General features: G+C 46.0%; 2 protein-coding genes across 8 annotated transcripts in view; one reads left to right on the forward strand and one right to left on the reverse strand.

The window, feature by feature from the left end:
• LOC130291454 (inositol-tetrakisphosphate 1-kinase-like) overlaps nt 1-24,365 on the forward strand; it is a 236,600-nt gene that overhangs the window by 92,597 nt on the left and 119,638 nt on the right. The window lies entirely within an intron of this gene.
• Nucleotides 1-24,365, reverse strand: part of LOC130291456 (calpain-1 catalytic subunit-like) — a 127,053-nt gene that overhangs the window by 11,728 nt on the left and 90,960 nt on the right. The window contains exons 16-21 of the mRNA XM_056540195.1: nt 24,015-24,077; nt 13,079-13,139; nt 9,465-9,523; nt 9,166-9,234; nt 5,638-5,716; nt 679-795 (exon numbers count right to left, since the gene is read on the reverse strand). Coding sequence (XP_056396170.1) covers nt 679-795; nt 5,638-5,716; nt 9,166-9,234; nt 9,465-9,523; nt 13,079-13,139; nt 24,015-24,077 — 448 coding nt within the window. The remainder of the gene's footprint in view (nt 1-678; nt 796-5,637; nt 5,717-9,165; nt 9,235-9,464; nt 9,524-13,078; nt 13,140-24,014; nt 24,078-24,365) is intronic.

Here is a 24,365-nt window from a genome sequence, read left to right on the forward strand (position 1 = left end):
CCCGTGGCACACCACAGCTCCATGTCACGTGATCATGAAACACTCGCAATGTTAGTCAATGGAGTGTGTCTCGATCACATGACACAGAGCAGGGAAAGGATAACATAGCAGCTCAGCCATCTCCCAGCTCCTTCTCCTGATCAGCAGAGGTCTGAACATTCAGATTACAGCAATTGCTATGGATAAATCCTAGGAACAGATATTGTGATAATTGTATTGTCAATTAACTAATCTAAGACTGGGTTCACACTACGGAATTTTCAAGTGAAATTCATATTTGAAATTCCACTCGGATATTCCGATGCAGCAGATTCCCATTGCTGTCAATGGGATTCCGCTGCACAGGGCACACAAAGGAAATTTATCTTTTGACAGAATACCGCAAGGAAAACAATGATATCTATGAGGACCGGCAATGTCCATGCTGCCCTAGCACCGGAGATTCCATAATATGAACCCAGCCCAGTAGAAATTGTCCAAAGTGGACTACCCCTTTAAAAAAACAAAACTAAAAAGAAAAAGATGCCACAAAAACTGTATCATCGAGGAGAAAAATGAGGTGTAGTTTTTTTGTAGTTTTTTTTATTTAGGCCGGAAAAAAAAAGGGCAAACAAAAGTTGTGCCTGTTCGTAGCTTGAAACATATATCTCGTATTTGTGAAGCATTTCAGAGACTTACCTGTCAGACTCTGGAGTTTCAGGAGACAGCAGATAAAATCTGGATAACTGAGGAAACCGTCTGGATCTCCATACCTTACTAGGGCCAAACGGACCAAAAAATCATCTGCCGGAAGACCTACCGGAGGAGAGGAAGTGCAAATAAGGGATAAGATGTCTGATCGCTGCGTCTAAAGGGTTAATAGCTCGCAGCACATCGATCGGTGCTGCACGCTATTAGCCCAGGGTCCCGGCTATCATTTGCCGCCGGGACTGATCCGGTATGAAACGGGGTAACGGCGTGACCCTGTTTTATTTACCGAGACCGGGCATAGGGCGTACAGGTACACCCTATGTCCTTAAGAGGTTAACAAGGCCTCTGCAAAATGAAAGAAGCGATCTGATTGGTTGCTATGGGCAACTTTTACTTATCGCAGGTTTTGATAAATCTCCCCCACAGTTTTGTGTATACAGCTCCTATACAGACCAATATGTCTCCATTGTTACAGACACACCAATCCTGTATAGTAGGTTTCCATCTGTCCTCTACTTATTGATATCGTACATTCAGACTTTGCCTTAGGACAACCTGAGTTGGGACGTAATCTGCAAAGGAGTAATGACTTCACAAGGCTGTAAACTTACCCTGGGGTATTAAATCACAGATAAAGCTGGCCCTAGACATCAGATTTTTCATAAGGCCACACATCTAGGTAGAGGGTAGTTATTATGTGCAATTATTTATTTATTTTATTTATATATTTATTTATTTTATTTTATTTATTTTTGTCTTGGCAGAAACAGCAAATAAGCGAATCATTTCTACGCTAGCTGCAGATGATGTTTGATTATTTGACTTTTTCACCAACACCTGCACAAGTGGAGTAGCCTAGCGGAAATGGGGTGTGGATACGAGCGAAGAATTTATCACTATTTACACTTGCAAAACAACATAAACTGCTGTAGAAATCTCAGCTAGCTGAAATTATTTTATATATATATATATACACAGTACAGACCAAAAGTTTGGACACACCTTCTCATTCAGTGTTTTCTTTATTTTCATGACTGTGAATATTGTAGATTCACACTGAAGGCATCAAAACTATGAATTAACATGTGGGATTATAGACATAACAAAAAAGTGTGAAACAACTGAAAATCTGTCATATTCTAGGTTCTTCCTTTTGCTTTGATTACTGCTTTGCACCCTCATTCTCTTGATGAGCTGTAGTCACCTGAAATGGTCTTCCAACAGTCTTGTAGGAGTTCCCATGATGCTTAGCACTTGTTGGCCCTTTTTGCCTTCACTCTGCGGTCCAGCTCACCCCAAACCATCTGGATTGGGTTCAGGTCCGGTGACTGTGGAGGCCAGGTCATCTGGCGCAGCACCCCATCACTCTCCTTCTTGGTCAAATAGCCCTTACACAGCCTGGAGGTGTTTGGGGTCATTGTCCTGTTGAAAAATAAATGATGGTCCAACTAAACGCAAACCGGATGGAATAGCAGCCGCTGCCAGATGCTGTGGTAGCCATGCTGGGTCAGTATGCCTTCAATTTTGAATAAATCCCCCACAGTGTCACCAGCAAAGCCCCCCCACACCATCACACCTCCTCCTCCACACCATCACACCTCCTCCTCCACACCATCACACCTCCTCCTCCACACCATCACACCTCCTCCTCCATGCTTCACGATGGGAACCAGGCATGTAGAGTCCATCCGTTCTCCTTTTCTGCGTCGCACAAAGACACGGTGGTTGGAACCAAAGATGTCAAATTTGGACTCATCAGACCAAATCACAGATTTCTACTGGTCTAATGTCCATTCCTTGTGTTCTTTAGCCCAAACAAGTCTCTTCTGCTTGTTGCCTGTCCTTAGCAGTGGTTTCATAGCAGATATTCTACCATGAAGTCCTGATTCACACAGTCTCCTCTTAACAATTGTTCTAGAGATGTGTCTGCTCTAGAACTCTGGGTGGCATTGACCTGGTCTCTAATCTGAGCTGCTGTTAACCTGCGATTTCTGAGGCTGGTGACTCGGATGAACTTCTCCTCCGCAGCAGAGGTGACTCTTGGTCTTTCTTTCCTGGGGCGGTCCGCATGTGAGCCACTTTCTTTGTAGCTCCTGATTTTTTTTTTGACTGCACTTGGGGACACTTTCCACCTAGAATATGAATTTTTTTTCAGTTGTTTCACACTTTTTTGTTATGTATATAATTCCACATGTGTTCATTCATAGTTTTGATGCCTTCAGTGTGAATCTACAATTTTCATAGTCATGAAAATAAAGAAAACTCTGAATGAGAGACCAGTGTTTCCCAACCAGTGTGCCTCCATCTGTTCCAAAACTACAACTCCTAGCATGCCCGGACAGCCAACGGCTGTCCGGGCATGCTGAGAGTTGTAGTTTTGCAACAGCTGGAGGCACCTGGTTGGGACACTGATGTAGAGGTTTATACAGAGTCCACCACAACTGGGAGCAGTGGACTTGGAGAAAACTGTCAAATCAACTGGCGCCAGAAAGTTATACAGATTTGCATATTACTTTTATATCAAAATCCTAATCCTTCCAGTACTTAGCTGCTGTATACTACAGAGTAAGTTGTGTAGTTCTTTCCAGTCTGACCACAGTGCTCTCTGCTGACACCTCTGTCTGTGTCAGAAATCATGCAGAGCAGGAGAAAATCCCCATAGCAAACCTTTCCTGCTCCGTACAGTTCCTGACACGGACAGAGGTGTCAGCAGAGAGCACTGTGGTCAGACTGGAAAGAACTACACATCTTCCATTGGAGCTTACAGCAGCTGATAAGTACTGGAAGGATTACATTTTTTTATATAAAAGTAATTTACAAATCTGTATAACTTTCTGGGCACCAGTTGATCTGAATTATTTTCCAGAATACCCCTTTAAGTAGAGGATACGATCCTGTTGCTTTCATTAGGGTGAATAACAACTTTAAATTGTTATTTGTGTGGGTTTCGAGGACACATATGATCACGTTCGTTCTCATTTTCCCATGTTGTCTAACAAATGTTTCCGTAATCAGCAAATTCTGTAATTAACACTTTATGCTGATTCATAACATTTACTGAGCTGCCAAGAATGTCACTGGTGACTGAAATGCTAAATAGCAGAAGGCATAAGGACTGTCTGGTGTAAAAAAAATATGTTATCTATGAATTTGTATGGAAAGTCATTTTTCAGCCATAGCAGAGAGTGACTGAAAAGAGCAACTCTTATTCTGGGGAACCTGTGGTGTCCAAAATAGGGACAGGACAGCCTATTGATTTTAAAAGGGAAGTGTGTAATGCTTCATTTTTCCTGCGGAGGTGCTGCAGGGAAATTGAACACTTACTTGCACGTTCCCCCACTGGCTACAGCTGATCACTGATGGTCCCACAATCAGTACAACCCGTGATCTGTTGATGTTTATGGCACTCTTCTAATAAAAAGGAATTGTTCAGTGTGAAGACACAATATAGAGGGATGTATCAAAGCCAGGTTACAGCTTCAATTTCTAACCAGACATCTGGGAAATTAAAAGGGTACTCCGGTGGAAATTATTATAATTTTTTTTAATCAACTGATGCCAGAAAGTTGAACAGATTTGTAAATTACTTCTATTAACAAATCTTAATCCTTCCAGAACTTATTAGTGGCTGTATTCTACAGAGGAAATTCTTTTCTTTTTGGATTTCTTTTCTGTCTCTACCACAGTGCTCTCTGCTGACACCTCTGTCCATGTCAGGAACTGTCCAGAGCAGGAGAAAATCTCCATAGCAAACCTATGCTGCTCTGGACAGTTCCTGACATGGACAGAAGTGTCAGCAGAGAGCACTGTGGTCGTGACAGAAAAGAAATCCGAAAAGATAAGAATTTCCTCTGTAGTATACAGTCCCTAATAAGTACTGGAAGGATTAAGATTTTTTAATAGAAGTAATTTACAAATCTGTTTAACTTTCTGGCATCAAGTTTTCCACCGGAGTACCCTTTTAAAGGTGAAATCTGACTGTATAGTATGTGCAATTTTCTTTTATACAATTAGTATAATATAGTATAGCAATTTTCTTTTATACAATTTTTGATAAATCTCATTAAGCATCCCTTTTTTGTTGTTCTTTCAGGGTACGTTCAGACGAGCAGATCCACAATGTATTTTACGCTGCAGATCCGCTGCTGAAGAACCCGTACAGGGTGCCTTTAGATGTGCCTGCTCATAGCAATACACCGCTATGAGCAGACAAACTGCTGCGATGTGCGAGTTTCCACACATGCGCGGTGTACTTGCATACATCGCGGCCGCTCCCCCAGCTCCCTGACCTAGGCCGAGAGCAGCCGCGATGTGCGAGTACTGTATACTGCGCACACGCGCGGTGACTCGCACGTTGCAGTGTGTCTGCTCATAGTGGCATATTGCTGCTCCGAGCAGGCACATGTAAGGGCAGCATACAGCGGTCCTTCAGCGGCGGATCCGCAGCGTAATACACACTGGGGATCTGCTCGTGTGAACGTACCCTTACGGGTTAAAATAACATCTGTGGAACTTTTTGGAACATTTTTGCTATGTGTTTCAAAACGCTTTTAAGACAGAAAATGGCTGATTTGCAAATTGAATAATAACATTTGCCATAGCAAAACATAGAGGGAAAAAAAAGGATGAAAGTCAGGTAAAATATGCTATTTAAAAAAATATATATATATATAGTAATAATTTTTTTAGTAAGACTGGAATTTTTTGCCGTTTTTTGCAAAATAGGAACCAATGTGCACATAGTTTTTATTTTTTTGTTTATTTTTTTTTTGTTTACAGGATTGGATATAGTCAGTGCAGAGGTTTTCCCCCATTTTGTAATTCTGCTTTATTAAGGATTCCAGCTTCACCGAAAAATATATTCACTTGACTGCATGCTTAATAAGAGATGTCTGAGTCCTGCAGACCTTGCATGCTGAGCAGGTATATCTAGGTCATAACTCTTACCTGCTGACCGGAGAGCGGCTACGAGCTGATCGCTGGAGATTCTGTCAGTCTTGTCTTTGTATAAATTAGCGAATATACACTGTAGAAAAACAGATTATTAATAGACGCCTCCAACAGAGACTCATATACAGCACGTCCACCCCCGTAAAGCATCTAAGCATGGAGAGGGGGGGAAAAAGAAGACTCATTAGGGGAATCCTCGCTTAACACAGCATGAACGATTATATATATTTTCTAATGTGTTTGTTAATCATGAAGCAGATCTAGTCTCTATAGAGCTATCATTAGTCACCCAGATATCATAGGAATGCACTTTGTTTCCTTGTAGATTTCTATGCCACCCATTAAAGGGGTACTCCGCCCCTAAACATCTTATCCCCTATCCAAAGTATAGGGGATAAGATGTCTTATCGCCGCTGGAGACTCCCTCTCGGCTGTGGCACCCGAGACATGCACGGAGTGAACTTCACTCCATGCCCAATGACTGGCAATGCGGGACGGAGGCTCGTGATGTCACGCTCCACTCGTGACGTCACGGCCGTGCCCCCTCAATGCAAGTCTATGGGAGGGGGCGTGATGGCCGTCACGCCCCCTCCCATAGACTTGCATTGAGGGGGCACGGCTGTGACGTAACAAGGCGGGTGCGGCCGTGACGTCACTGCACCCGACGCTCTAAACGAGCATAGAATGTGAGTGCTGCGCGGAGATCGCGGGGGGTCCCAGTGGCGGGCCCCCCTCGATCAGACATCTTATCCCCTATTCTTTGGATGTTTAGGGGCGGAGTACCCCTTTAAGTGAATGCCCAGACATTTAGCAACATTTAGAAAATATTTGTGTAAAATACAAAAAATTTATCAAAAGTCATGGAAGCCAATTCTGGAATATTTGCAATAAAAAAATCAGACCCATTCTGTTATTAGTATCCCCCACACTAACCTGATGGACCAGGCTTGTAGTGCGTGTAACACTGATGAAAATGTTACTTGCCGTTCTGTGCTCTGTGGTTCTGTTTGGGGTGTTCCTAAACAACTGCACGCTGATGTCCGGTTTTCCGCCATGTACACCAAGCCTGCTAATTATCATGAAAGTAAGAACAGGGATGCCGGACTAACAGCAGAATGGCAAGTACCATTTTTATTAGAGATGAGCGAACTTACAGTAAATTCGATTCGTCACGAACTTCTCGGCTCGGCAGTTGATGCCTTTTCCTGCATAAATTAGTTCAGCTTTCAGGTGCTCCGGTGGGCTGGAAAAGGTGGATACAGTCCTAGGAGACTCTTTCCTAGGACTGTATCCACCTTTTCCAGCCCACCGGAGCACCTGAAAGCTGAACTAATTTATGCAGGAAAAGTCATCAACTGCCGAGCCGAGAAGTTCGTGACGAATCACATTTACTGTAAGTTCGCTCATCTCTAATTTTTATCAGTGTTACCTGCACTACAAGCCTGGGTCCCAACATTTTCCACATCCTAGGAAGTGATGTATACCTGGCTTTGGGAGCAGCCAATGAATTGCTTCTTTGTAAGAATCAGTGGCATACCTATCATATATAGGCAGAGTACACCACTGCTATGGGGCTCGGTCAGAAAACAAATGACCCCACCCCATATCACCAGACCCTGTGAATTATAAAGTGTTTTATTGGGCAGCAGCCAAACCACCAACTTTACAATACACTAGCTAGTCGGGACATTTAGGCCGCTGTGAGGTGCAGACTTGCGCCCTATGCAATTCTGCGTTCTCCCCTCCCCTGTAGTTCTGCACAGCCCCGCTCCTGTCATGGGGACATAGATCTACGTCCCCATGACAGGAGCGGGGCTGTGTGAAGATCTACATCCCTCCTGCTGAGGGAGGTGCCAGGGCGGAGTTGAGGGGGGTACAGAGTTGCGCCCTGCCCAGCTCTGCCTTCCCCTTTCCTTGCTGTATCTTCGGCAATCTCTGAACAACTGAGGGGAGGAGCAAACACAGAATTGCATAGGATGTAGTTCTGCGCCTCGCACCCCCATAGCCGCCAGAGCGTAGGGGGGCGTGGCTGGCTAACCTTAGGACTACTGAGGGGAACTACATGCCTTTTGAGGGGACTAATTGTCTATTGAGGGGGCTACCTGCCTACTGTGGGGACTACCCGAATATTGCTAAAACATACCTATTTAATGGGGGACAAGACCTGCCTAAAAGAGGACCTATTTACCTACCAACTTTTTATGGTGTGGGGCATCAAGGGGGCATTATTACCATTTGGTGGACTATACAGTAGATGGAGAGATTGTATTGATGGGGAGATAATAGGTGGGATGCATGTTGGAAAAGGAAGGACCCTAACATATTTTTCTACCACATTCTGATGAAGAGTCATGGCTGGAAAAAGTCATCATGGTGGTTTGGAAAAGAAAAAGAAAAAGTCTTCAAGAAGATAACACCTGTGAATCACTGCTGGTATATACTGCTATATGGGCAGTATATGGGGTAATATTATAATGACTGAATAAAATACATTATATTCAGTAAGTATGGCTGTATTATTCAGTCATTAAGATAGTGACAGTATCAAGTCTACTGCTATATGGGGAGACGGCCCATGTCCAAAATGGGAATTCAGTTATGTCCCTGATAGTAATATAGAAGCTAGATAAACAACAAATGCGAAGTCTGGCATGTTAACTATGTGTAAAAATGATACGTTCAATTGCTCTTGATTATGTATTTTAGAGCCGTTAAATTTATTATGCATTTACTTTTTGAGTCTGTTGTTCTAAATGACATCACTACATATCGGCCCTCATTTACTATTGCAAACCCGACATGTTTTGTCGCATTGCACCAGAAATTCTGTCTCCGCCAGAATGTGCGGCAGAATTGAAAAACCCCTGACTAACTCTCCATTTTGCTAAGAAAACCCTGAGGAAAAGGGGCGTGGCCTCCGGGAAAAGAGGTGTGGTCTCCGAAAAGGGGCGTGTTCCCGACATTTTCACAAAAACTCAGCATATTTACTAAGGTTTGCACATAAAATGTGGTGGATTTGAGCTGAGGAAAACCCGACAGATCAGAGCGTGTGTAAAAAAAAAAAAGCAAAGTGTAGGGAAAGTGGAAAATGTAGGGAAACCTTAGTAAATACCTTGTAAAATAAATTTTAGGGAATTAAAACCCACAAAGAAACCTACACAACACTCTTAGTAAATGAGAGCCAGTATTTATAATATCTGGATTAAAGGAGCTCTTTAGGATGTTACCATTAATAGTCTATACACAGAATGGACCTCCAGTGTTTGGACAGTAGTGATCCGATATCTGGATGCACCCATTTAATTGTTAACACAAGCAAAGTGGCTCATCCATACGTGTGCCATGTTTGTTCCCTTTAGTACCAGGCACATCAATGTTCAATCCCATGGAGAATCTCTTCACTGGTGTATTGTTTCAGTCTCACATAGAAACAACTAGTATTGATTCCCAATAAACATGCAGTGTTCTTTTTGTAATCGCAATGGTTACTGTCTGTAGGGGAAATGACAGACTCTATGAACGCACCGTTCCAGCTATGATTTTCTTCCAAAGCATGCAAAACTGTTCCAAGTCCAGGGATCCAACAGCTGATATCTGTCTAGAGTCACATCATCATAACATACAGAGTGAGAAATAAGATGATGAGGTAACGTGGAGGCGCCATGGTGCCCTAGCTATATATCCCATGAAGGGTATTTATAGGACTATATGACATCTTTCATCATAAGTCTGTATCTTATCTACATTTTAGATCACTGCTGTTAGTGTTCCATTAGAAGGAAGATAGCCAACAGATAAACCACGACACTAGCCCATAAGGATACATCCATTGAAGCCATTAGCGAGCGACAGATCTCCAAGGTGAACTTCGGCAAAATGGGAACTGAAAAAATACAGAAATATGTGAGGTTATACAGTACAGTATCTTTATATAGGATTCCTAAGGAATTATCCTAAATGGAGAATTTCAAGAAAAGGGCATAGGCTAGACAAGACCGAAAGCCCATCAGCCTATTGTTGGCCAGAGTGTTTACCACCCGTGTCAAGTCACTTTCCATAGAACTGAATAGAAAACTGAAGTGTGCTTAAAGGGGTATTCTGGCTTTATACATCTTATCCCCTAAGATCCAAAGGATAGGGGATAAGATGTATGATCGCTGGGGTTCTGCCGCTAGGGAGGCCCGTGATCTCGGTGCAGCCCCCAGCATTCTGCTGCCTCAGAGACGGGGACGTGATGTCACAGTCACTCCCCTAGTGACATCATGCCATGCCCCCTCCATTCATGTCTATGGGAGGGGGCGTGACGTCCGTCACGCCCCCTCCCATAGACATGAATGGAGGGGGTGTGGCATGATGTCACTGGGGGGGCGTGGCTATGACGTCACGTCCCCGTCTCGGAGGGAGCGCCCGGAACAGAATGCCAGGGGGCCGCACCGAGATCACAGGTGTCCCCAGCAGCAGGGCCCCTGCGATCATACATCTTAACTCCTATGCTTTGGATAGGAGATGAGATGTATCAAGCCGGAATACCCCTTTAAATGTGGCTGTTGCTTTTATTCCTATTCACAACTGAATGTTCCATTATTGATGTCAGTGCAAGACTTAATATACAATAAACCATTGGAATACTCTAAAGGCCGTACTTCGCTACTTAGATTTCAGCTACAATATACGCTAGCGTATATTATAATGAATTAAACATGTGACTAGGCCATGCCCCCTTTACACCAAGTCGTGCCCACTTTTTGAAAACAAGTGCGGCTGGTGTAGAAGGGCAAAAAGTCACACTTTTATTTCACAAATGGAGTCTTGCACAAAGGTTTGATACTTTTAAATGCCTGAAAAGCAAGAATAGCCCCATAATAAATCCCCCCCCCCCCCCCACAATGTGCAAACCTCCACTCATGGATGCTGCCCTGTTAGAGTTTATAGGGGGGATTTTTGGAGATAATAGAAAAGCCCCTTTTAAGAAGCTTAATTTATTAGCCACAGCAAAGAATGGCTACAAAGAGCATCTCTTTAGGACCCAGTATGTCAGTGCACAGCCCATTTATTTAAATAGGCACTATGCAATACTTCATCTCTCCTGTGGTGGCACTGCAGGGAAATTAAACATTTGTTAGGGTGCATGCACACAACGTTTTTGCAATACAGTTCCCGTATCAGGTTTTTGATGAAAAAAGGATTCCTCAAAACCTGACTAAACTGTATCAAAATGTGTGTACAAATTTTAACCCCTATACGGTTTGGAAAATGATGTCCGGTTGCATCCGTTTTATAAGAAAAAAACATATAAGTTTTTAACTTTTCATTCCATTTTGAATAAAGTTTCACTTGTTTGATTGAAATTCCAAGAAAAAAACCTGTGCAAAGTCAAAAACCGTATGGTGAAAACCGTATGGAACCGTACGCACCTACAGTTCTGTACGGTTCCCATTGACTCCCATGTAAAAAAAAAAAAAAAACATATGCAGTTTAATACAGTTTTTCACCCGAACCAAAAGACGTGGTAGACTATGGTTTTGGGTACGGGTAAAAAAAACGGGCAAAACCGTATAAGACGCAAAACGGACTAAACCGGACGATGCGTTTGACATACGGTTTACAATGTTAAGTCAATGTATACAGTTTTCTATACGGTTCCGTACGGTTTTTAACTTGAAACCGTATACGGGAACTGTATAGGAAAAACGTGATGTGCGTGCAGCCTAATCAGGTTTCCCAGCAGTGGTGACGCAGCTTCTTTTCAGGCACCCTATTAATGTTAATGGAATGGATCCCTTTAAACTTTAAGTGCAGGGTTTTGCAAAAACAAAAAACCTACGTGAAATGAAGCTACTCTACGGAGTTCTGAATTATCCCGGTTACCCTTAACAATAAACTTCAACCAAATCTGGCACAAAGTGGGTGACTCAGAGTCCATGGTGTTTGCTTAAGGATTTAGAGGGTGTGGGGAGAGGATGTTTGTCATGCACTGAGGCATCTACAAGCAGGGGGTGGCATCATAAACATACATGCGATTGAGCTGGGGTCATATAGCGTGTTTATAGCAGAATGACAGCTGTAAATTGTGGGCGTATGTGGGCGAGATTTCATTTGAAATATATTTTAGCTTGCGAGTGAAGGGGCAGACGGGTGGAGTAAGATTAAAAATAAGTCAAGCAGGTAAGGTTATAGTGGATGGATTTTGTTTAGCTGTACATACATAAAACGGAGGGTTTATAGCATTTTGCAATTCTTTTTTATATGACACATTTTTTGTATACAGCTCCTATGCAGAGTTTTATGTCTCCAAGGTTACAGACTACGAGCATCCTTGTGTGTAGTCAGATCCTGCAGTCATGCCTGTAGAGTAACACATGACTACAGAACTGAAATATACACACAATGTATGTATGTAATGTAGTCTAAGGGTACGTTCACACGGGCGGATTTATTTGCGGGTTTCCAGCTACGTATTTGAAAGGGGGCGGGCTCTTCTCGGCTGTCCACAGCAGATTTTCCTCTGCGTCATTTCTGCTGCGGAAAATCCGCCTCAGACCCTACCGACTTCAATGGGGCTTGTGGCGGATTTTTCCGCAGTGGAAACTACACAGCGGAAAATCTGCTACGGACAGCCGAGAAGAGCCCGCAAAGTAAACCCGCAAAGAAAACCCGTAATAAATCCGCCCATGTGAACGTACCCTGAATGCAAGAAGACACAAGTCTGCACATGAGCTGCAGACACAAAACTGCATTAAAGGGGTACTCCACTGAAAAACCTTTTTTGTTAAATCAACTGGCGCCAGAAAGTTAAACAGATTTGTAAATTACTTACATTAAAAAATCTTAATCCTTCCAGTACTTATCAGCTGCTTCAGAGGAAGTTCTTTTTGTTTTTTAATTTCCTTTCTGTCTGACCACAGTGCTCTCTGCTGACACCTCTCTCCATTTTAGGAACTGTCCAGAGCAGGATAGGTTTTTATGGGGATTTGCTCCTACTCTGGACAGTTCCTAAAATGGACAGAGGTGTCAGCAGAGAGCACTGTGGTCAGACAGAAAGGAAATTAAAAAAAGAAAAGAACCTCCTGTTTATTGTAAAAGCAGCTGATAAGTACTGGAAGGATTAAGTTTTTTTAATAGAAGTAATTTACAAATTTGTTTAACTTTTTGGCACCAGTTGATTAAAAAAAAGGTTTTCCAGTGGAGTACCCCTTTAAACAAGATGATATCAGGAGAAAACAATCCGAAAACTCAATACAATGTCACTTACAGGACACCTCTGAGTCCTTGAGCCCAGCAGAAGTAGTTTTTGGCTCTTTATGAAAATAAATATTCCTGTTTCTGCAAAGTCTGCATTTTATTATTAAGTGCTGTAGCTGCAAGTCTGGGAATCCACAGTACTGAGTGTTGTTAGAACTATTCCATCCCCAATGTCTTGGTGTTTTGATTTACTCACCAAAGTCGTTCAGTAGTGAAGCCAAAAGTTTGTGAAGTTGTACATTATTGACTCTCCTGTCCTGTGGTTGGGGGAGGGGAAATTCCTTCAATTAAAGGGGTACACATGAAAGCTACATAGGGTTATCATTGTAGGCATATACAGCTGTCATCGTTTGTAATATACATTAAATAGGGACTATCATGATATGTCATAGAGATACAGTATGTCAATAGTTTTGATCGGTCAGGGTCTGGGTCTTTAGACCCCTAACCAATCAGTAGAACGATCCAAGAGAAGTGTGCGCTTAGTGTTCCCCCACACATGCAAAAAAGAACTGTCTGCAAATGTAAAGGCCCCTAGACATCTTATCCCCTATCCAAAGCATTCGTTTAGAGCCTCGGGTGCAGCGCCGGAGGCTTGTGACATCACGGTCGCGCCCTGCTTATGACATCACGACACCATGCCCCCTCATTGCAAGTCTATGGGAGTGGGCGGGACGGCCGTCACGCCCACTCCCATAGTATTGAATTGAGGGGGCGTGGCTGTGACGGCACAAGCGGGTGTAGCCGTGACGTCATGAGCCTCCGCCCCGCATCGCCAGTCATCTGGCACGCAGTGAAGTTCACTCTGTGCACCGGTTGTCTGGGGTGCTGCAGCCAAGATCGCCATCTTCTTTGGAAAAGATGTCTAGGGGCGAAGTACCCTTTCAAGCCTTCACAACTGCTGAAAGTCCTATAGAGAAGTTGGTTGAGAAGTATGATGATACCTTGTGTTTCAGTCTTGCAACGATATGACAGAAATACATTGTTTAATGTCCGGCTGCAGCTATGTTAAGTGCCTAGGAGGCGGGCTATTAGTTGCCCAGAACTCTCTGTGTTAAGCACTTTGCCCGCTCATTGCTTTCATTGCCAGCTCTAGCAGTCTAATGTTTGCATGTTGGAGTTGTCACTCAGAGATGAGAGAAGGGGCCACAGAAGCTCCCAAGGCTAAGTTTCCACTTGGTTTTTTTTCTGGCAGTTTTTGGAATACTGCCACTACAGTTTCTGAGCCAAAGTCAGAAGTGGATCCATTAGGCAGTAGAAGTATAAGTCCTTCCTTTATATGTCCTATTCCTTTTGAATACACTTCTGACTTTGGCTCAAAAACTGCAGTGGCAGAAATCCAAAAACTGCCAGAAAAAAAACCAAGTGGAAACTTAGCCTTAGGAGCTTCTGTGGCCCCTTCTCTCATCTCTGAGTGACGACTCCAACATGCAAACATTAGAAAAAAAAAAAAATTTGACATGTCATAGCAAGTGCTGTGCCTTTAAATTTCAGATCATCACCACTAAGCTCTGCTCGGTGAGGCACAAGGGTTGTACAGAATAACAGGAAGCCTATAGAAGGTATTTGGGTTTTCTGTCAATCGGTACACCAGCTGGAACAGAGCCTATCTCAAGCAAAGGACACACAAAAAGAGTATGAAAAATAAGCAAATCTTTATTGATATACACATTTAAAATATATATGAAAAGGATCAGCAGCAGTTAGAAAAAAGTCACAATTCCAGATGACAGAAAAGTAATAATACAGTCACCACTATATAAATATACTAGAAATATATAAACGTATTTAATACCCAAACAAATGTCCCTGCAGGGGATCTTATATAATCAGGCTATAATATCATATATATATAATAGGGTAAACAGTGGGACCCAAATCTAGTACATAACAAATACCCAGCAGACAACATGCTGTACTTACATGCCTGGAGCTGTGATCACCCCTACGCCGCTTCGCTTTGCGCTTCCTCAGGGAAGGAAGCGTAAAGCGAAGCGGCGTAGGGTTGGTCACAGCTCCAGGCATGTAAGTACAGCATGTTGTCTGCTGGGTATTTGTTAGTAGGATCTTTCTTTGTTCGGTATATTTTGTGGTCTGGATGAGGCTCTATACAGCTTGGTCTGTGAGTACACCTGTCCACACATCTTTTTCATCCTATATACTCCCTGAGCGGACAACCTGGTGGTACAATTACTTTTTATGCAATATTTATGTACTAGATTTGGGTCCCACTGTTTACCCTATTTTATATATGATATTATATACGTGTATATATTTCTAGTATATTTATATAGTGGTGACTGTATTATTACTTTTTGGTCATCTGGAATTGTGACTTTTTTCTAACTGCTGCTGATCCTTTTCATATATATTTTAAATGTATATATCAATAAAGATTTGTTAATTTTTCCTACTCTTTTTGTGTGTCCTTTGCTTGAGATAGACTCTATATATTGTGGTATGCAGGGGACACAGTCGGCTTTCTATGTAATAGGGGCCCTAATATTGGTTCATAACCAGCCGGAACAGGCAAGGCACTCAGCTTAGAGCTGCTTCCTGTTTGGTTTAGGGATCAGTGTGGATCTTAGCAGATGGACCGCCACCGATCAAAACTTCGGACATGTCAAAAGCTTTTTTTTTTTTCTTGACGAGAAAGGTACCCTTTAATAGGGCTCTAGACACCTAATGCGTAGCATTTACCTCCTGGGCACTTATCTTTGTGGTGTCTATTTTTTCAATCAACTTTTTTCTTGGCTATGCCAAGGTATCATTATATCCCCCTTCCTGACCATTGTATAGGGCTGTCATCAATTTCAAAGGGGTACTCCGCCCCTAGATACCTTATGCGCCAAACTTCGCTCCATGCCGGGTGACTGGCGATGTGGGGGCGGAGGCTCGTGATGTCACAGTGCACGTCTACGGCCGTCATGCCACCTCCCATAGACTTGCATTGAGGGGGCGTGGCCATGATGTCACAAGCGGGGCACGATTGTGACATCACGAGTCTCTGGCGCTGCACCCGACACTAAACAAACGCCAGCAGGGAGATTGCGTGGTTCCCCAGTGGCGAGACCCCCGCGATCAGACATCTTATCCCCTATCCTTTGTATAAAGGATAAGATGTCTAGGGGCGGAGTACCCCTTTATGGTCTCACAACTGCTGGCAGTTTCCCTTTAACAAGTTACTCAATATTTGATGTTGATTTCATTTCTAGAAAATTGTATTGCCCAAAAGTGGAGTTTTCCTTCACTGAACTGGTTTCTGATCCTGATTTTATTATTGTGTTATGCTAAAGATATTCCGTTTTTCTGATTTAGCATTTAAATGGGTTTTCTTGACTAAATCTAATGATAAGCCATCAATAACAGATCTGTAGAGTGCCAACCCCTGGCATCGCACCTATCAGATATATCAGGAGCTGTAGCTTCTGTTACGCCGAGCGCTCCGGGTCCCCGCTCCTCCCCGGAGCGCTCGCTACACTTCCCTCACTGCAGCGCCCCGGTCGGTTCCACGGACCCGGGGCGCTGCGTTACTACCTCCGGCCGGGATGCGATTCGCGATGCGGGTAGCGCCCGCTCGCGATGCGCACCCCGGCTCCCGTACCTTACTCGCTCCCCGTCAGTTCTGTCCCGGCGCGCGCGGCCCCGCTCCCTAGGGCGCGCGCGCGCCGGGTCTTTGCGATTTAAAGGGCCACTGCACCGCTGATTGGTGCAGTGGCTCCAATTAGTGTTTACACCTGTGCACTTCCCTATATCACCTCACTTCCCCTTCACTCCCTCGCCGGATCTTGTTGCCCTAGTGCCAGTGAAAGCGTTCCTTGTGTGTTCCTTGCCTGTGATTCCAGACCTTCTGCCGTTGCCCCTGACTACGATCCTTGCTGCCTGCCCCGACCTTCTGCTACGTCCGACCTTGCTTCTGTCTACTCCCTTGTACCGCGCCTATCTTCAGCAGCCAGAGAGGTTGAGCCGTTGCTAGGGGATACGACCTGGTCACTACCGCCGCAGCAAGACCATCCCGCTTTGCGGCGGGCTCTGGTGAAAACCAGTAGTGACTTAGAACCGATCCTCTAGCACGGTCCACGCCAATCCCTCTCTGGCACAGAGGATCCACTACCTGCCAGCCGGCATCGTGACAGTAGATCCGGCCATGGATCCCGCTGAAGTTCCTCTGCCAGTTGTCGCTGACCTCACCACGGTGGTCGCCCAGCAGTCACAACAGATTGCGCAACAAGGCCAACAGCTGTCTCAACTGACTGTTATGCTACAACAGTTACTACCACAGCTCCAGCAATCATCTCCTCCGCCAGCTCCTGTACCTCCTCCGCAGCGAGTGGCCGCTTCTGGAATACGACTATCCTTGCCGGATAAATTTGATGGGGACTCTAAGTTTTGCCGTGGCTTTCTTTCCCAATGTTCATTACACTTGGAGATGATGTCGGACCAGTTCCCCACTGAAAGGTCTAAGGTGGCTTTCGTAGTCAGCCTGCTGTCTGGAAAAGCCCTGGCTTGGGCCACACCGCTCTGGGACCGCAATGACCCCGTCACTGCCTCTGTACACTCCTTCTTCTCGGAAATTCGAAGTGTCTTTGAGGAACCTGCCCGAGCCTCTTCTGCTGAGACTGCCCTGTTGAACCTGGTCCAGGGTAATTCTTCCGTTGGCGAGTATGCCGTACAGTTCCGTACCCTTGCTTCAGAATTATCCTGGAATAATGAGGCACTCTGCGCGACCTTTAAAAAAGGCCTATCCAGCAACATTAAAGATGTTCTGGCCGCACGAGAAATCCCTGCTAACCTACATGAACTCATCCATCTTGCCACTCGCATTGACATGCGTTTTTCCGAACGGCGTCAGGAGCTCCGCCAGGATATGGACTCTGTTCGCACGAGGCGTTTCTTCTCCCCGGCTCCTCTCTCCTCTGGTCCCCTGCAATCTGTTCCTGTGCCTCCCGCCGTGGAGGCTATGCAGGTCGACCGGTCTCGCCTGACACCCCAAGAGAGGACACGACGCCGCATGGAGAATCTCTGCCTGTACTGTGCTAGTACCGAACACTTCCTGAAGGATTGTCCTATCCGTCCTCCCCGCCTGGAAAGACGTCCGCTGACTCCGCACAAAGGTGAGACAGTCCTTGATGTCTACTCTGCTTCTCCACGTCTTACTGTGCCTGTGCGGATGTCTGCCTCTGCCTTCTCCTTCTCTGCTGTGGCCTTCTTGGACTCTGGATCTGCAGGAAATTTCATCTTAGCCTCTCTCGTCAACAGGTTCAACATCCCGGTGACCAGTCTCGCCAGACCCCTCTACATCAATTGTGTAAACAATGAAAGATTGGACTGTACTATACGTTTCCGCACGGAGCCTCTTCTAATGTGCATCGGATCTCATCACGAGAGGATTGAACTGTTGGTCCTTCCCAATTGCACTTCTGAAATCCTTCTTGGACTTCCCTGGCTTCAACTCCATTCCCCAATCCTGGATTGGTCCACTGGGGAGATCAAGAGTTGGGGGCCCTCTTGTTCCAAGGACTGCTTAAAACCGGTTCCCAGTAAACCTTGCCGTGTCCCTGTGCTTCCTCATGTAACCGGTCTCCCTAAGGCCTATATGGACTTTGCGGACGTTTTTTGCAAAAAACAAGCTGAGACTCTACCTCCTCACAGGCCTTATGATTGTCCCATTGACCTCCTCCCGGGCACTACTCCACCCCGGGGCAGAATCTATCCTCTGTCCGTCCCAGAGACTCTTGCCATGTCTGAATACGTCCAAGAAAATTTAAAAAAGGGCTTTATCCGTAAATCCTCCTCTCCTGCCGGAGCCGGATTTTTCTTTGTGTCCAAAAAAGATGGCTCTCTACGTCCTTGCATTGACTACCGCGGTCTTAATAAAATCACGGTTAAGAACCGCTACCCCTTACCCCTCATCTCTGAACTCTTTGATCGTCTCCAAGGTGCCCATATTTTTACCAAACTGGACTTAAGAGGTGCTTATAATCTCATCCGCATCAGAGAGGGGGATGAATGGAAAACGGCATTTAACACCAGAGATGGACACTTTGAGTATCTGGTCATGCCCTTTGGTCTATGCAACGCCCCTGCCGTCTTCCAAGACTTTGTTAATGAAATTTTTCGTGATCTACTATACTCCTGTGTTGTTGTATATCTGGACGATATCCTGATTTTTTCTGCCAATCTTGAAGAACACCGCCAGCATGTCCGTATGGTTCTTCAGAGACTTCGTGATAATCAACTCTATGCCAAAATAGAGAAATGTCTGTTTGAATGCCAATCTCTTCCTTTTCTAGGATACTTGGTCTCTGGCCAGGGACTACAAATGGACCCAGATAAACTCTCTGCCGTCTTAGATTGGCCACGCCCCTCCGGACTCCGTGCCATCCAACGTTTTTTGGGGTTCGCCAATTATTACAGGCAATTTATTCCACATTTTTCTACCATTGTGGCTCCTATTGTGGCTTTAACAAAAAAAAATGCCGATCCCAAGTCTTGGCCTCCTCAAGCGGAAGACGCCTTTAAACGACTCAAGTCTGCCTTTTCTTCGGCTCCCGTGCTCTCCAGACCTGACCCATCTAAACCCTTCCTATTGGAGGTTGATGCCTCCTCAGTGGGAGCTGGAGCTGTCCTTCTACAAAAAAACTCTTCCGGGCATGCTGTTACTTGTGGTTTTTTTTCCAGGACCTTCTCTCCGGCGGAGAGGAACTACTCCATCGGGGATCGAGAGCTTCTAGCCATTAAATTAGCACTTGAGGAATGGAGGCATCTGCTGGAGGGATCAAGATTTCCAGTTATTATTTACACCGATCACAAGAACCTCTCCTACCTCCAGTCTGCCCAACGGCTGAATCCTCGTCAGGCCAGGTGGTCTCTGTTCTTTGCCCGATTTAATTTTGAAATTCACTTTCGGCCTGCTGATAAAAACATTAGGGCCGATGCTCTCTCTCGTTCCTCAGATGCCTCTGAAATTGAACTCTCTCCTCAACACATCATTCCTCCTGACTGCCTGATTTCCACTTCTCCAGCCTCCATCAGGCAAACTCCTCCAGGAAAGACCTTTGTTTCTCCACGCCAACGCCTTGGGATCCTCAAATGGGGTCACTCCTCCCATCTCGCAGGTCATGCGGGCATCAAGAAATCTGTGCAACTCATCTCTCGCTTCTATTGGTGGCCGACTCTAGAGACTGATGTGGTGGACTTTGTGCGAGCCTGCACTATCTGTGCCCGGGATAAGACTCCTCGCCAGAAGCCCGCTGGTTTTCTTCATCCTCTACCTGTCCCCGAACAACCTTGGTCTCTGATTGGTATGGATTTTATTACTGACTTACCCCCATCCCATGGCAACACTGTTATTTGGGTGGTCGTTGATCGATTCTCCAAAATGGCACATTTCATCCCTCTTCCTGGTCTTCCTTCAGCGCCTCAGTTGGCTAAACAATTTTTTGTACACATTTTTCGTCTTCACGGGTTGCCTACACAGATCGTCTCGGATAGAGGCGTCCAATTTGTGTCTAAATTCTGGAGGGCTCTCTGTAAACAACTCAAGATTAAATTAAATTTTTCTTCTGCATACCATCCTCAATCCAATGGACAAGTAGAGAGAATTAACCAGATCTTGGGTGACTATTTACGACATTTTGTTTCCTCCCGCCAGGATGACTGGGCAGATCTTCTACCTTGGGCCGAATTCTCGTATAATTTCAGAATCTCTGAATCTTCCTCCAAATCTCCGTTTTTCGTGGTGTACGGCCGTCACCCTCTTCCCCCCCTCCCTACCCCCTTGCCCTCTGGTCTGCCCGCTGTGGATGAAATTTCTCGTGATCTTTCCACCATATGGAAAGAGACCCAAAATTCTCTCTTACAGGCTTCTTCTCGCATGAAGAGATTCGCAGATAAGAAAAGAAGAGCTCCTCCCATTTTTTCCCCTGGAGACAAGGTATGGCTCTCCGCTAAATATGTCCGTTTCCGTGTCCCGAGCTATAAGTTGGGACCACGCTATCTTGGTCCTTTTAAAGTTTTGTGTCAAATTAATCCTGTCTCTTACAAACTTCTTCTTCCTCCTTCTCTTCGTATCCCTAATGCCTTTCACGTCTCTCTTCTTAAACCTCTCATCCTCAACCGTTTTTCTCCTAAATCTGTTCCTCCCACTCCTGTTTCCGGCTCCTCGGACATCTTCTCTGTCAAAGAGATTTTGGCCTCTAAAAAGGTCAGGGGAAGAACTTTTTTTTTAGTGGATTGGGAGGGTTGTGGTCCAGAAGAGAGGTCCTGGGAACCTGAGGACAATATCCTGGACAAAAGTCTGATCCTCAGGTTCTCAGGCCCCAAGAAGAGGGGGAGACCCAAGGGGGGGGGTACTGTTACGCCGAGCGCTCCGGGTCCCCGCTCCTCCCCGGAGCGCTCGCTACACTTCCCTCACTGCAGCGCCCCGGTCGGTTCCACGGACCCGGGGCGCTGCGTTACTACCTCCGGCCGGGATGCGATTCGCGATGCGGGTAGCGCCCGCTCGCGATGCGCACCCCGGCTCCCGTACCTTACTCGCTCCCCGTCAGTTCTGTCCCGGCGCGCGCGGCCCCGCTCCCTAGGGCGCGCGCGCGCCGGGTCTTTGCGATTTAAAGGGCCACTGCACCGCTGATTGGTGCAGTGGCTCCAATTAGTGTTTACACCTGTGCACTTCCCTATATCACCTCACTTCCCCTTCACTCCCTCGCCGGATCTTGTTGCCCTAGTGCCAGTGAAAGCGTTCCTTGTGTGTTCCTTGCCTGTGATTCCAGACCTTCTGCCGTTGCCCCTGACTACGATCCTTGCTGCCTGCCCCGACCTTCTGCTACGTCCGACCTTGCTTCTGTCTACTCCCTTGTACCGCGCCTATCTTCAGCAGCCAGAGAGGTTGAGCCGTTGCTAGGGGATACGACCTGGTCACTACCGCCGCAGCAAGACCATCCCGCTTTGCGGCGGGCTCTGGTGAAAACCAGTAGTGACTTAGAACCGATCCTCTAGCACGGTCCACGCCAATCCCTCTCTGGCACAGAGGATCCACTACCTGCCAGCCGGCATCGTGACAGCTTCCACATATACAGAGAACAGAGATGGAAGCTAACAATTCCATGCATTGTGCCGTGGCTGTTCTGGGTTAGGGTGCATTCACACCACATTTGGGCCATACGGCAGTAGGATCACGCAGAGGTATTTCAAAACTGTCTCCTGCCGTATCCCTGACACACCTGTGCCATACCCCATTCATTTCAGCCTGACTGAAAACTGTGGTCTGCTATGCTTTTCAGTCCGGTTCAAAAATGGATACGGTGGGAAAATGAGCAGACTGGAATCACTAGCCGATTCCTGCCCCTGTATTGAAATGAACAGGGTATGGCAATGGTCCAGCAGGGATGGGGCAGGAGGCAGATTTAAAATACCCCAACTAGATCTGTCTGCCGTATACGTGGTGTGAATGCACCCTCACTGCAACTCAGCTCCCATTCTTTTCAGTAGGAGCTGAGCTGCAGTACTCCAGCATGGCCAGCACACAATGTATGGAGCTGTCTGCTTCCAGCTTTATTCTCTGCATATGAGGGGGCCGCCCCTCTGGTTAACAGCTGACTAGTAGGGTTCCAGGCCTCGGCACCGATCTGATATCGATGTCCTGAAGATAGGTCATCAATTTAGCCCATCAATCTAGGCCATCAATCTAGCCTCTATCTTTATAGAAAAGAGACTATGTAAACCGGCACTGATATACCTATGAAAAGTGACCATTTGATTGTTGGGAAACGATGAATATAGGTACTGTGTACTATGGATGATATGTCAGGAACCGGGATGTCCGGAGGTGCTCATGCTATAACAAAGGTATCAACTGCATATGAACAAAGAGAAAGAAAGTAACGGAGCATTCACACGGTGACTGTATTCAAGGCAGGTAGATAAGACATCAAGGGATTTCTTCCACTAGCGGGGAGGCGGTAGATGGTTCGGGAGGAGCCTCAGACGCCGGCCACGGACTGTATCACGCCCTCTGGCGCTTTGTCAGGTCATGGGGAGGCGGTAGAAGGTCCGGGGGGAGCCTCAGACGCCGGCCACGGACTGTATCATGCCCTCTGGGGCTTCGTCAGGCCGTGGGGAGGCGGTATATGGTCCGGGGGAGCCTCAGATGCCGGCCACCGACCGTATCACGCCCTCTGGAGCTTCCTCAGGCCGTGGGGAGGCGGTAGATGGTCTGGGGGGGGGAACCTGAGACGCCGGCCATGGACCGTATCACGTCCTCCGGTGATTCATCAGGCTGTGGGGAGGGGTAAATGGTAAGGGGCGGGCCTCAGATGCCGGCCACGGACCGTATCACGTCCTTTGGTGCTTCATCAGGCTGTGGGAAGGCGGTCAATGGTCTGGGGCGGGCCTCAGACGCCGGCCACGGACCGTATCACGTCCTCCGGTGATTCATCAGGCTGTGGGGAGGCGGTAAATGGTCTGGGGCAGGCCTCAGACGCCGGCCACGGACCGTATCACGCCCTCTGGTGCTTCGTCAGGCTGTGGGGAGGCGGTAGATGGTCCAGGGGGAGCCTCAGACAATGGCCATGGACCGTATCACGCCCTCTGGTGCTTTGTCAGGCTGTGGGGAGGCGGTAGATGGTCCAGGGGGAGCCTCAGACAATGGCCATGGACCGTATCACGCCCTCTGGTGCTTTGTCAGGCTGTGGGGAGGCGGTAGATGGTCCGGGGGGAGCCTCAGACGCCGGCCACGGACCGTCTTACGCCCTTCGGCGCTTCATCAGGCCATGTACACGGCCTGAGAAAGCGCCATAGAGCGTGATACGGTCCGTGGACAGCGTCTGAGGCTCCCCCCGGACCATCTACCGCCTCCCCACTAATGGAAGAAATCCCTTGATGTCTATCTACCTGCCTTGAATACAGTCACTGTGTGAGTGCTCCACTACTTCCTTTCTCTTTGTTCATATGTTCTCTATCTTTATGTATATTGCACGGGATTTGGAGCATTACATCAGACAAATTGAGCAGCAGATACATTTTGAAATAATCTGCATATAATTTTGGCCCAAAATAGATAAAAAAAATGCAGAATGGTGGGTGGTATTCACTTAGAGTCTATCCCTATGTTTAGATCTGAACATGTAATTTACCGAATTTGCACACTGTAGAAATCGTCCCAAACACTGATCCTCTGTGGGGAGTGCAGAAAGTGCCTGCAACAGAAAAACGTAAAGAAGTATACCCTACTAGGCATAAGTCCATGAGAACAGAATACAGTAGTAGTACATCTGTCTTTCATTCCTTATGTCTTAATCCCCATAGACTATAATGGGAGGGAGGTGCCAGGATTAATGCTTGTTTACTTTAGTTATGAAATATTGGTATTTTTTTTGCAGCGTATCCCACATAATAACATGGACACGTTCCAATAATAGCTTAACAACTGGTGTATAAAAGCCTGAGAATTCACAATTATGTCTGGATCATGATCCCTTTAAGCA

Source organism: Hyla sarda, chromosome 9, assembly GCF_029499605.1.
Source record: "Hyla sarda isolate aHylSar1 chromosome 9, aHylSar1.hap1, whole genome shotgun sequence".
NCBI lineage: Eukaryota > Metazoa > Chordata > Amphibia > Anura > Hylidae > Hyla > Hyla sarda.